The sequence below is a fragment of the Sylvia atricapilla genome, chromosome 1, assembly GCF_009819655.1.
Source record: "Sylvia atricapilla isolate bSylAtr1 chromosome 1, bSylAtr1.pri, whole genome shotgun sequence".
Taxonomy (NCBI): Eukaryota; Metazoa; Chordata; class Aves; order Passeriformes; family Sylviidae; genus Sylvia; species Sylvia atricapilla.
Genome location: NC_089140.1, coordinates 57310708 through 57325098, shown reverse-complemented (window position 1 = coordinate 57325098; position 14391 = coordinate 57310708). Strand labels below are relative to the sequence as shown.

Genomic DNA, 14391 nt, shown 5'->3' with positions numbered 1-14391 from the left:
CAACAAAGATGTCAAATTTATCAATCACTTCCCTCTACCAAAGTAGCTATTCATCTGCAAGTTCCTCATGTAATGGCATCACTAGAGTCTTTATTAAATAAAACCCCAAAGTTCTAGTTTTAACCAGTTAACAAAGACTGATAATGTTTGATTATTATATCAACAGTAAAAGAACAAAACAAAAAAGCAGGGTGCTATGAGCCCGTGTCCGTAATGAATTGGATCAATTTGTAACAACAAATACATATAAGGATGAGTCAGTCAGTGTTTCAGTCTGCTTTTACAAATACAGGACACTGCTTCAGCTTTTGCTTTCATTATCTTCATTTGACTTCGTTCAATGAGGTCTTCTAGGTCACTGGGTCAATAGAAAGGACTGAAGGGGAACACAAACTATATGTAGTAGAGTAAGTTTGAGTCAGAGCTTATAGAGAAATGCCAAGCTATGTCGGTTCCTAGGACTGCAGACAGTGCATTTAAGGTCACTGAGAGATCAGGATGATACCCTACTTCTCTATCATCTCTATAAGATTGTAAGAATGAGGTAGGAACCCAATGACTAGACAAAGGTAATTGTTGCAACTATATACAAACAAACATACATACATAAATAAATAACCTAAGAACTATAGGCTGATTAGCTAAAACTCAAATCTGTTTTTAGCTACATGGAGGAGAAAAGTCCCTGGAAATAATCAGTGTGGATTTACAAAAGGTCAGCCACCAAAAAATGTAAAAACCACCACATGTAATAGAACAAGTCACCAGAAATACAATGCAGCTATCTTGAAAACAGAGGGTTAATAGGGTTATGAAATTGCTAAGTTACAAATAGTAACTGGACCAGAAACTGTGGTCAACCGTAAGTCTTCAGGGTAATCACATGCTGATAGAATATTATCTTTACTTTGCAATTAACAGTCATGAACTACCCAGCTATTAAAACATTTCCAGCATAAATACAAGAGTTTGAAGAAGTCTAAAGATTCTGTACCTATTTATGACTAGTATGCTTGCTTTAAAAAGGTGGTGATGGTTCCATGTTCTGAAAAACATCACAATTCTTGTCCCTATGAAGACAGAGCTGGATATACATGTCCTCTGTCTTTTCTGCTTACCATATCAACCATGAAAACTCTGCTACGCTAGATAGAGTACATACTGGTGAGTCTAGGGCAAGAGATGTTTATGAGGCAAGCAAAGTCATATATGATAGACAGAGATGAATCGTATTAATGCTAATATGATTCAGCTCTGTCTATCATATACGACTTCTGAGTATCAAAATCCTTTTTATTATTCATTTATCCAGTTAAGCCAAAGTAGGTATCTACTAAGGTAAAATGCAAGAAAAAAAAAAAGCAGAAGCAAAATGTGTAAGCATAAGTAACAGTAATCAGCTTGAAAGAACTGTAGCAGAGCCACATGAACGTTCTACATCTAGAAACAAAGAAAACAAGCCACATACTTAGTCAAGAGAAATTTAGGAATTATAATAAACGAACAACCAAACACAGACCCAAGCATAAAGAGGGCTTGAGGATCATGGCAGAAGAACAACTAAAACAAATCTCCCCGCATAATGCTGTGCCACACATATTAATTCAATCTTTAGCTACATAAACCTGTGGGTTGCAAGATGAAACATGACTCTCACAAGAGCCTCTGAGTCTTTCACAGGAAAAAAAAAGTAAAGTTATGCAAGAAGAACTGAGTACAAGGGCAAGTTAACTTTACAGTGCATGGGAAATATTCCCTTTTACACCCCATATGCCACAATTTTGAAGGAAAATAGAGTTAGAGCATGGCCTGCAGACATGCTGTCACTTCAGCTTCAAGACAGACTAAGAGGACACATGGAGCTACAGGCTGGTCAGTCTCACCTCAATCCCTGGGAAATCTCCTCCCTTTCGAAATATAGCTTGATTTCTGGGAGCTTTCTAGGAACTTCTCATATTTTTATGGTATAGCAATTCCCTACAGCCTGATGGGTAGGATGGTACAGAACTGATCCTTGAGATAATCAACTGTTATGTGGCCCTAAATGGTTCATCCTGATCATGATAAAAGCTGGGTACACTGGGTCATTCTCCCCTTAGGTGAGACAGGGAAAAGGCTGAGATGTGGTTTGTTTTCATATTTTCCTTCTCTTCTATAATGTAGATGCTCCTTAACAGACGCTATTTGTCTGCTTTGTAGGATTGTTATTTAACAAACAGCTGGTTTGCACTGGAGATGCTCTTGACCTTTCTGGCACTCTTCTTCTGGCATATTTGATGTCACTAATTGCAAATTCAAGACCTCTAGCTACCCCTTTTTTAATATAATTACATATCTTGGTTTGATATTAGTATAAGTATATATTTGGTATATGCAATTATATAGAGAAAAATATACGTGTACATATTTGTGTACATATGTGTACACGATAAAGGTAATGTATAAAGAAATATGTAAAATAGGATAACCACAGGCAACACAACACTAGGCAAATTATTCTTAGGTAAAACAATATAGATAACGAACTATTCTACACATCTTCTTCCAAGTGTCTGAAGTTGGAGAGACCCGAGTATAATTAGCATAATCTGCACCCCAATAAACAAGAAATTAAGCACAGGAGGCAAGAGACAAATAAACTAGGAACTCTGGTTAATACTCAAGCAGCAAATACATAGGACACTCAAGCAGTGTCAGGCAACTTGGAATGAACGTAAGGAAGTTGGTAAGAGTACGCAGAAATGAGACAACACAGGCCAAAGCCCATCTGGAATTACATCTGGCCAATTATGACAAGGACAGGAAGAAGGGCTTCAAATCATAAACAATATCAAAAGGAAAACTAAGGAAAATGTGGACCTATTACCAAACAGAGGGAGGACCCTATAAGAGGACACAGAAAATGGGAGTATGTGAACACCTTCTTTGCATCAGTCTTCACTGACAAGCCCTCAAGTATCCCTGGCTCAGGAGACCAGGCTAAAGGAATGTTGGAAGAAAGAATTTCTGTTAGTCAAGGACAGGGGTTAGAGAACACCTAGGCAAATTTGATATCCACAAGTCCGTGGACCCTGACAGAATGTATCCATGAGTGCTGAGAGACCTGGTGGACATCACAGTGAGGCTGCTTACAATCACTGAAAGGTCACGGTGGTCAGGAGAGGTGTACAAAAACTGAAAGAAAGCCAGCATCACCTCAGTCTTTCTTAAAGGACAAGAAAGACTCTGAGGCACTACAGGCCTGTCAGTCTGTCATGGTTTGACACTGGCCAAATGCCAGGTACCCATGAAAAGCTATTCACTCACCCTCCCCTGCTACAGCTGAGCAAAGGAGAGAAAATTTAACAAAGGGTTCATGGGTTAAAGACCAGAAGAAAACACTCCAAGGCCAAAGCAGGCTCAGCTTAAGAAACAGAAAGTGATTTTATTACTAACAGAACAGGATAATAACAAGTAAAATAGGTGTTTTTAAGGGCTTTTTTCCCAACCATTCCCTCCTTCTTATTGACAGCCCAGGGAGACAGGGGTGAGGGTTTTAATTAATTTATTACCCAAGCTTTTATTCTGCTCAGGTAGAGAAGTCATTCCCCTGTGAGACCATGAAGTCCTTTTCCACAGGACACAGTTCTCCACTAAGTTCTCCAGCATGGTTTCAATCTCATGAGCAGTAGTCCTCACAGAACTGCTGCAATGCAAATTCCCCATGGGCAAACAGTCCTTCCAAAACTGAGGTCACTCTTCCACAAGTGCAGTCCTCCAAGGACAGGCTGCTCAAGCTAGGAAGCAGGGGCCCCTTCTCTCTACCAGGTCTCCCACTGGATCACAGCCTCCTCCAGCATCCACCTGCTCTGGCACGGGCACCTCCCATATGGGTTGCAGATCGATCTCTGCACCCCCGTGGGACTCCACAGGCTGCAGGGCTGCCTGTTTCACCATGGCCATCACCATGGCCTGCAGGGGAATCTCAGGTCTGGCACCTGAGGCACCTCCTGCCCCTCCTCTTCCACTAACCTTGGTATTTTCATGTTGTTTCTCACCTCCTCTTCTTTCTAGGTGGAATTAAACTGCATCACCACCTTTGTTTTGATTTCTTCTTAAATATGCCATAACAGAGGCGTTACCATAATTTCTAACTGGCCCAGCCTTGGCAAGTGGCATGTCCATCTTCAGAGACATCAGGGATTGGCTCTGCTGGACATGGTGCAAGTTTCTAGCAGCTTCTCACAGGAGCCACCTCTGTGGGCCCCACCCCACCACTACCAAAAACCAGGCCATGTAAAACCAACACATAGTCTCACATCAGTCTCTAGAGAGATGATGGGAATGGTTCATCCTCAAGGTCATCATGGGACGACAAGGTAATCAGGATTAGTGAGTATGGATTCATCAAAGGAAAATCATGCTTAACCAATCTGATTAGAAGATAAAACAACTATTTTATCCTGCATCCTGGATAGGTAAGGCAAGAGCACTGAGTATTATCTATGTGTATGGAATCCCTGCTGCCCCTCAACATAATACCCAGGGTCTGGCCTTGGCAGGACAGACCACAGTTACCTGCCCAGCCTGAGAGAGGAACTTCCCAATGGTGCTCTGCGTACATGGTTTGCCCCAGTTCCTCCTCCCCACAGTGCCCCTGGCCCTTTGGTTTCTCTTCTCCTGGGTGTGTCTCCATTGGCTGTGGGACCCAGTGACAGGCCCTGTTTTCCCTATGGAATACTGACCTTACCTGCCCTTTGTTCTGCCCCCACACCTCAAGGTCACTGGCTGCTGAACCCCAGACTTAAGCAGGCACAAGCAGATGCCTGGTCTCTTGGCTCTCAGTCTAGCTTCAGCTCCTGGAAATAAACCTGCTGGAATTGACCTGATGTCAAGGCCTGCTGCCTTTCCTAGCTGTGCTAGCCACATGGTGTGTGTGGATGTCTGAGCTGGACTGCTTCACCTGAGTTTCCCCAAGCGGCCTTTCCACCAGAGAGGCTTATTGGAATCTAGGCTCCAGCTCCACTTCTTAATTCCACAGCATCACATACATGGATTTCAGGAAGATTTTTGATGCTGTGTCCTGTGTCTTCCTCATAGATTAACTCAGGAAGTGCAATCTGGATGAGTGGACAGTGAGGTGTACTGAGAAATGGCTGAAGAATAGAACTCAAAGAGTTGTGATCAGTGGCAGAGAGTCTAGTTGGAGGCCTGTAACTAGCAGCTACAGTTCCACAGCGCTCAGTACTGGCTCTAATATTGTTTTAACTTATTAATTGATGACTTGGATGAAAGGGCAGATACTCCTCAGCAAGTTCACTGATGACCCAAAACTGGGAGGAGCGGCCAACACTCCAGAGGGTTGTGCAGCCCTTCAAAAGATCTTGACAGGCGGGAGGGATGGGCAGAGAAGAACCTTTGAAATTCTTTAAAGGCAAGTATGGAGACATGCACTCGGGGAAAAAGAACCTCATGCAGCAGTACAGGCTGACCTGCTGGAAAGCAGATCTTCAGACAAGGTTCTTGAGGTGCTGGTAGGCAACAAGCTGTCATGAGACAGCATTGTGCTCTTGTGGCACAAGGCCAATGACATGGTACACTAGGAAGAGTGTCACCAAGAGGTCATGAGAGGTGATCCTGCTCCTCTACTCAGCTCTTGCAAGGCTTCACCTGGAATTCTGTGTCCAGTACTGGGCTCCTCAGTATAAGAGAGGAATGGAGCTCCTTGAGCAAGTCCAGCAGAGGGCTACAAAGATGACAGGGGACTGGACGATCTCACGAGGGTAAGCTGAGAAAGTTGGCTTATTGTGCTTCAAGAGATGACAAATTGGATTTTATTTATTATTATTTCTTTTGTCAATAAGTATCTGAAGATAGTCTATCAGGACGATGGAGCCCAGCAATTTAATAGCTGGCCACTTAATACTGCCAACCAACAGCAAAAGAGGCATTAGGCAGCAACTGCACAGGAAGTTTCACATGAACATGAGAAAAAACTACTTTATTATGCAGGTGACTGAGAACTGAAACAGATTTCCCAGAGAGGTTGTGGAGTCTCTCTCACTGGAGATATTACAGAACTGCCCAGATGCAATCCCATGCAATGTGCTCTAGGATGACCCTGCTTGAGTTGGGAGCTTGGACTGGATGACCCAAGTGGGGCCTCTTTGATAACTAGACACAGACTGACTCATTCTAATCATGAATACAATGTACAAGAACATTAGACAGATGGACGAGCACCAAGAGTGTTTAAGTATACTGGAGTCTCTCAAATACTGTGGCTCAATCCAGGTTTTCTTATACAAGAAAGAGGACAACCTCATGTACTGGCAAATACAGGAGGGTATCAAAAAATGTGTGAGCAAGTTCCACTACAGGGATCAGAAGTACCTAGGCTTTCCTTCTCAAAGTCTGAATGTTTAAACATCATCTTTGACAGTATTTTATTAATGGAGATCCAAAAACTGATGATAATCCATTGATGATTAAAGCCTAACACTGCTTGAATGCTTAAGCAAAGTCTGGCACCAAAGTGATCCTGAACTACTAGGTCTCCTAAAAATTTTGGGTTTTTTACAATAAATTGCGCACTGTATTGGAGCCCAAACAGATCAAGTGTCAACTCACAACTACAAGTATTAAAAATGTTTAGTAATATCAAACTCCCGCCCCCCAAAAGAAACCAATTCTTAGAATCCATACAGAGTATATGAATACTGACCTTATTCACAGCTTCCACAAGCAGTCTCATTTCCTTCTCAATGTCACTGACAAATTTTATATCCCTCCTGCAAGAACAGTGTTCTAGGTTAACAAGGCAAGAGTGTGTACAAGGATAAAATATCTTCATATTTTGTAATATATTTCAACAAGAACAAAACTGAAGAACACAGCTGACTGAAGCAGAAGCTTCGTTCACATTAAAATATTGTTAGTGTTTCATCACTATTACAAAAATAATTATTTTCTCTTCAACAACTGGAACCGAGAATAAAATTCTGTGACATGGTTCTAATGTCTGACAATACAATTCTACATTTTCAAATGAATAATGTAGATTTTCAAGTTGCCATTTTGGTGTTTTTAAATTACTTGTCATTAATTTACTTAATTACAATATATGATGAGACACAAAAATGGAGATAGGGTAAACAAAGTGGAGTTCTTTTCTGAGACAAAGCTCACTGATTTTGGTCTTCAGCTCACCTAGCATAACAAATTATTAAGAATGCAAGAAGCAGCATAAAGCTACTTGCAAGCAAAGAAAACATTCTAGATGTGAAATACTAATGATTTATTTAAAGTATTTTTTTGTAACTAGCTTCATCACAGTACTTCAAGTCTGTCACTTAAGGGTGAACTTTGTGCTCTGTTCTTAAATAAGCAGGTAAAATAACTTTAAAAGTAATGTTGCTATTTGTTAGGCCACCAACCCCATGGGGAAAAAAGGCTACCCAAAGATTTATATCTCAAAGCTGGTTAGCAGTAAATAATTCTTCAAAAACCAGGCTCTATTCCGTACCACTTTGTGAATGTCAGAATTTAACCAGTCAAGAAGTCCCTACCAAAATAAGCACAGCTATCTTTGGCAGATAACCTACCAAAGTTCTGGATATTGAAGTGAATATATCATCAAAAGACCATACAAATGGTCTCAAACAAATGTGCAAAATGACAACATTGAATACCTTAGCTACCAACATCACTTTATCAGATACAATGGACTCAGTTCATTACTGGTAACCAAACCTTCAAGGTTTATCAAGAGTACACAGACACTGCATGAGAATTCCTTGGTCTTCAGTAGACAGAAGTATAACACTGAGAGAATTTGAAAAAGAACCTTAACTGGGTAGAGTTAAAAAGAAAGGGACCTCCAGACACCTACACTTGAAATACAGAGTCAGGTCATGTGGTATGAGGTTTTGGAAAAAATATTACAGCAGTAATTTCCAGTTCAAAAAAAGCCCCAACCCCCAAACAAAAAATCCAACCAACCCACTGATACCTTCAAGATTCAGAGGATTAGAAAGAACATACTACACCAAATGCCAACTGTGAACACCCAAATTTCAAGGTGAAGTGATCATGACAGGTAAAAAAAAAAAGTATCAACAACCCAATGAGAAGGTCCACAAGCATGTGATATATAGTATTTAAAAGCATAATAAGGAACCAGCTAACACACTGGAGGATTTAAAAAAAAAAAAAAAAAAAAAAAAAAGGCAAGCCCTTTAGGAGTCTATTAAACCAGAGATTTTCATAGTCCATATAGTGTTTTCATAGTCCATATAGTGGGGTTTTGCACAGCCAGTGACAAAACAAGAAAATTTTCTTCTGTGTAGCTCCAGGTGGCTAGATACTCCAGATGTTCCCTCTTTCTCCAGTAGTTTTAATTTGTCAAATTGTAACCTCAACATCATCAATGTCCAATTGGACATTGATACTAGTGCTGGTCTATCCTCCGACTTCATGTCAACAGATCAGCCTGAGCATTTGCTTACATTCCGTGTGTATTTCTGAAGCTTTTTAGAAAGATCAGTGTTGAGGTGTCCAGCCAGTGGACCTGTAGCCCCTAAACTGTGCTCAGTTGGTAGTCATCTTCATGCTACAAGATGTTTCCCCTTGGCACCAGACTACCTCCTCATGTAAAAATATATGGCGGAGAGACTTCTTTTGACTCCTTATCAGATCCTGACAAACATCAGCAAGATTAGTGTGCATCAGCATTACTATGCTCTTCCTGGTGCCCCCTTCTCCTGTCACTGTCCTACAAAGCAGACATATTATCCTCGCATGCTTACACTCACTTATTTTATTCCTATTGTCTGGAGTTGTACTGCATTTCGGAGCCTTAGGGTTCTGTAATTAAAGATTACAGAAGTAATCAAAAACACTACCTCCAAATCAGGAGTTCTTACAGCCTTCTTGAGTTTTCTTCATTTTTAGGTACACATTTCTTTCCGCTCTTGACAATGTATTGGCTACGTAGATCAATTAATTGCCTAAAGAAGATAATATGGCATTCTAGTAATGACTTTGGCAGCTGCTACTCTTGAGGCAGTGACTCTGAATGCACAGTGAGGCAGCTGTCGGTTTCTCAATCATTCTAAGATCCTGTATGTTACTTATGCTCTGCAGAAAGCCACAAGCCCTTAACTCCTCCATCACTGGAGTGATGCGCTCAAGCATGAATAAATAAATTTGTCAGAAAATATTCAGAATACTGAGCCACCTGAAAAACATACTGTAACAGATACAACTTCTGGATCCTGCCATCTTGATGGAAAGCCAAATTTTTTGCTAGATTACTGAGACGAAAGATCATCAGGAGCAGTCAAGTAAGCAAATTAATAAAGCCACAGATTCACAAATTGCAGACTGTTGCTCTTGTAAAGAGAGCTATGTTACTATAAAGAGAAACTCATTTATCTTTAAAATTAGATAAATGAAATCCAGTAATTAAATGTACAAAGCAATTGACTTGAAGACTAACAAAAAACTTTTGCTTTAGCTATAAATCAGTAAGAATAGCCTTGGTGTATTAGTTTATTGTAAAATACCAGTGTAAAGTGACTACAAAGGAAACACTAGTAAAATCACCGAAAGAATGACAAGAGAAGGAGTGTGGAAGCATTAGGGCTACTTTTTAAGGTGTCTGTTCAACCATCTGCAGTACAGTGCATGACCCTGGTCAGTTCTGTACATGAAAAATGAACATTGCACTATGGGTAGTGGCTGGCAGAAAGACAAGATAGGATTTTACTCCAAAAAACCACAGTAGACTACAGACACAATGCAAAATTTTCACTTTCTCACTGTACTGAAAGTGTGTGCTGTGTCTTCTAAGAAAGATGAAGCAAAACATATTCTACACACAACTAAGAGAATAGTCCTTATAAAATAGCACTTTTAAGTGCAAATACTAATAAAACAGTAGCTCCACAATGAAAACATTCAGCTCCTATTTTGCATGAGGCTCATCAGTTGGAAGTAAAGAAGACATAACTTACTCAAATTCTGAATGGATGCTTATGCAAAATTTTCACTTATCTCAACATATCAGCAGATCAAATAAAGGGCTTTCAAGTAGCAAAGATCCTTACAAAACTATGGAATTTATGCAGCATTAGAATACTGAGGCAAGAACAAAACATACTAAGCTCTTCTAAAAAACTTAGACCTGGTAAAAACTAATGTCATGTGTACAAACACATACAAGAGAAAAAACACTTAGATGACACATCATGTTAACATCTTTTGAAAAATGTCTCTGATCTCTCCCTGTCATTCCAGATTGCAAAGTATTTATTAGTGTGCTGGTTTTGATATTACCTTGATTTCACATTGCCTCATTTTAGGATTTTTCAGTCTAGCAATCCTCTATGCAGTCACATTGGGATAAGCTTTGCTCTACAATCAAAGTTTTATTAATTTCATTACTTTATTTTTAAAATAAAAGCAGTAAGGCAAAAAAAACCCACCCAAATTAGACTGGTAGAAAGAACAGCAGGCTATGAGAGCATATTTCATTATTTAGCCATCACTTTTGTCTTTGTTTTGAAACATCTATAAGGAGCACTGAGGTGGAAGTTGTTTCTGAGTAAAAGCAGTAGAGATGTGAGAAGTACAACTACTGATTCATAGTGAGAATGGTGTAAAATGATCTTGCCACTTTAAATCCGATCCAATTACAGAAAAAAGCAACCTGTCAGGCACATTTTACATTTCAGGTTCTCATTTAGGAGGACTTGAGAAGTGCACAACTCCTTTGCCTCAACTGCCATCTACTGCCAGGACTGCTATTTTTAGAAGAGTAAAAAACTGTTCTGCATTTCCCATCTTGCTCTCACCACTGTTGACTTATGACACCTGCCATCATTAAAACACATACCTTGCATCTTCTTTTAAAAGGTCACTGTACTTTGGTCCAGAAGAACGGATATTAAAAGGATCAGAATTATCATCTATTTCAAGAGCTTCAGCAAGGCGCCTAAATTTGAGGGTAGGAGGAAAAAAACCCAGAATATAACAAAAACATAAGCAAACATAACCCCCCCATATAAATCCCCCCAACCTTCCACACTTGTCATCAAAGAGTAAAGTTACATGTCACTAATACAAATTAATAGCTTGCAAAAGATATGGTCTGTACATCCAAAACTACTCATTTAGATCTATAATATTCTAGCAAGATTTCTGATCACTCAATATAGATCTTTGTAACAGGAACCATCCCCATATTTATCTTTTCTCTAAGTCATGAAGAAAAAGATTTCTCCTCCACATAGCATTAACTTTCCAAACCTAGACTACTTCTGTTAAAAAAAAAAAGTAAGCAAGTTAATTTCCCACCTGTTCCTCTGAAGAGCTAAGCATTCTTCATCACATTGCAACCTGAATTATGAAAAAAAAATACAATTATGAAAAAAAAATACAATTAAAATCACTGCTGCTACTCATACTTTTCAAACTGTAGCTTGTTGGTGTCACATTATAACAGTCTGAAAAAGTAACAAGAATGTGTGAGAATATGTTATTTTATTAGAACAGACAGAGCTAAAAATAAACAAGCAACAATCAAAGATCTTTGAGCACCAATCCCTTCTCTAGGTCTTGAACAGGAGCAGCAATTACCAAAGTCACATAGGAACTGAGGAAAAAAGCTTCTGAACTAGATTTTATACTGATAAATTTTATGATTTGAGAGAATAATGAAGCTGACAGGAGCACTGAGGAGATGCTAAGAAGGACTGGAAATCAGCAATGGAAGATGTCACCTCCTATGGATTAGAAAAAAATTATCAGCCAGGAAAAAGACATGTGTATGAAGGATTACGATGAACCATAAACATGAGTATTTCAACTGAACCCTTGATTTCTAGTGTCAGCAGAGTTATGAATTTCAATTTTCTGTCATAATTTTATTTTGAGGGATTAAAACGTTGGAGCAGAATCAGGATTCCCCAGAATTTCAGTGGCAGTTCTTCCAAACTTCTTTTCCCAGCCTGCATAAGTTAATTAATTTTCTTGATTAAAAAAACCAAAACAAGACCACAATAAAAACAGGAAACAAAAAACAAAACCAAAACAACAACAACAACAAAAAAACCAAACCAAAACTACAGGGGAAACTGGTACAAACTGGTTTATTCAGTGGCATATATCATCTTTGGAGACAAATAGTTCCAGGATCCAGAACTTCTGAGGCTTTCTTGAAGGAGACAAAAGAAAGCTAACATAATTGCCCTCTTAAGATCAACCTGGTACTGTTTAAAGTAATTTGCTTGAAGAACTATTTTCTCCTAAAAGAGGAATGTAGCCAATTTAGAGAAGCTGCTTTAGGTCTGACCAAATTTTTCAAGAAAAATCCCAAGCTCTAAAGAAATCTAAGCTGAAGTATAAAATGTCTACCAACAGGACAGGAGAGTGAAACAAAGAAAGAAAATCCCTGCAGCTTGCAGAAAACATTCTGCTATTGTAACTGAATGAAACAGATTCGTATATTACCTTGAAAATACTGGTGTGTGACAATAAACTAGAAATTTCAGAGTACTTTATGTACCACCATCTCTTTTCCCCCTGCCCTAGTATTCAGTAGACAAAAAGAGAGAACAGAGAATACTTCCTCTGATAGTCCTTGAATAAAGGCTACCTACCCCAGTTTAGATATCATATCATATTAGGAAAGACTTGTACAAAGAAAAGTCATCTCTGGTAATTTCAACTGTTCAAGGAAAGGGCAGTGTCTGTTCACACAGAAAGATAGGTGTTAGTGACTACAACACAATAACAAAAGTTCTTAAGTATGCTGGCACTAGCTTTTGATACAGGAAGTCATGAAACAATTATATGGGAAATGTCATTTTGACTCTACACAATACAAAGGAATATTAGATTTTAACACACATAATAGACTGACTCTGAAATACTCAAATTCAATATAAAAAAAGAAGACATAGAAATAAACTAAAATCAGAGATTAGGGACTTCAAAGGCAAAGACTTCAGTCAGTCAAGTTTCTGACAGAAGGATGTTAGGGAAAGTTGACAACTTCATAAAGAAATGATACCAAAAGTAAAAGGACAAGCTATTTCAATCCTAAGGAACATCAGGAAAACTTATGTCACAAAATTAAAATCAGGTTTGCGGTGCCAGCCAGGATGACAACACCAAAGCACTGATCAAACTGAAATACACACATGAAAATTTCAAAAAAGGGTAATAGAAAATATTGTAAATAGTAAGGTGATGACTAGGAGAAAATATGGCCTTATCAATAATCCAGAAAGTAACACTAGATTGCTGAAACAGAAGATAAAGTCTATTGTCCTGTCTAGAAATCTGAAAAAAAATCCAGAGGAACTCCAATGAGTTGGCTGAGTAGGAAAAAAACTCTGAAACCACAGTTGTATTGTTCCACACTTAATTATAACAACCAACCAATGACAGAGAACTCATTCTACATGAAAGCAAAACCATGAACCACCACAGAGCTGCAAAATACTCTTTTGGCAGTATTGCTGAAGTAGTGTCAGGCTGCATAGGAAGACTGTAAGTATTTACTTACCACCATATTTATGCATTTTGCATGTCACCTGTGCTGCAGGTACACACAAAGGTTTCAAATACATTACTATATGTATCTCCTTACCTGGCCTGCTTCATTTCTTTTTTTGTAATAAGCCTGCTGATTTCCACTGAATCCCCAAGCTGTAGATCTGTCAGCTTAGTTGCTATAGATATAGCAGCTATTCTGAAAAAAAGAGTGGTAGATTTCATTTGAGGAAACACAAACTTCTGAAAAGTTTATGTATACAAGGGTACAGATTTAACCTCTAGGTGGAAGAAGTAAGACAGACTGATCATTTTCCCATTAGATTACAGAATGGAATTCTAATTGTACATCACCAAGTTTCAGGAGTCTAATCTAGTTATGTAAATCAAGAGTTAACTCTCATCTCCTTAAACTAGGAGAAACAAACGAACATGCTTCTTATGCAAGTTGAAATTATGCAAGGCGAATACTCTATCTCCTCACTTGCTAATTATACAAACTGCAGCTGACCATATAGCTTTAATTATCATTTTATCTGATTCTTTGTTAATTGTGTGCAACTAAAATATGTAATGTGAATTTATAAAGTACTCAGAAATTTGCTTGGAAAATATGGTTAACACAATCCACAAGGAAAGGATCAAATGTCTACTGAGATATTTACTATCTTCCTTATGAAAATTCTTCCTAATTCCCTTTAACAAGTCTTCCCAGTCTCCTTTGCTTGGTAAAATTCGTATAACTAAAATATATAGGATTTTTTAATGGGAATATCCCATATAATTTTCAAACAAACTTCAAAAAAATGAAACATTGTGTCCTCTTGAACTATATTTTGTGTTACATTCAGA

At 38.6% G+C, this 14391-nt stretch overlaps 1 protein-coding gene across 1 annotated transcript in view; it reads right to left on the bottom strand.

Moving 5' to 3' along the window:
• NFX1 (nuclear transcription factor, X-box binding 1) overlaps positions 1–14391 on the bottom strand; it is a 78087-nt gene that overhangs the window by 12817 nt on the left and 50879 nt on the right. Inside the window, 4 exon segments of the mRNA XM_066339576.1 lie at positions 6704–6770; positions 10877–10975; positions 11338–11379; positions 13637–13738. Of these exon segments, the coding sequence (XP_066195673.1) occupies positions 6704–6770; positions 10877–10975; positions 11338–11379; positions 13637–13738 (310 nt within the window).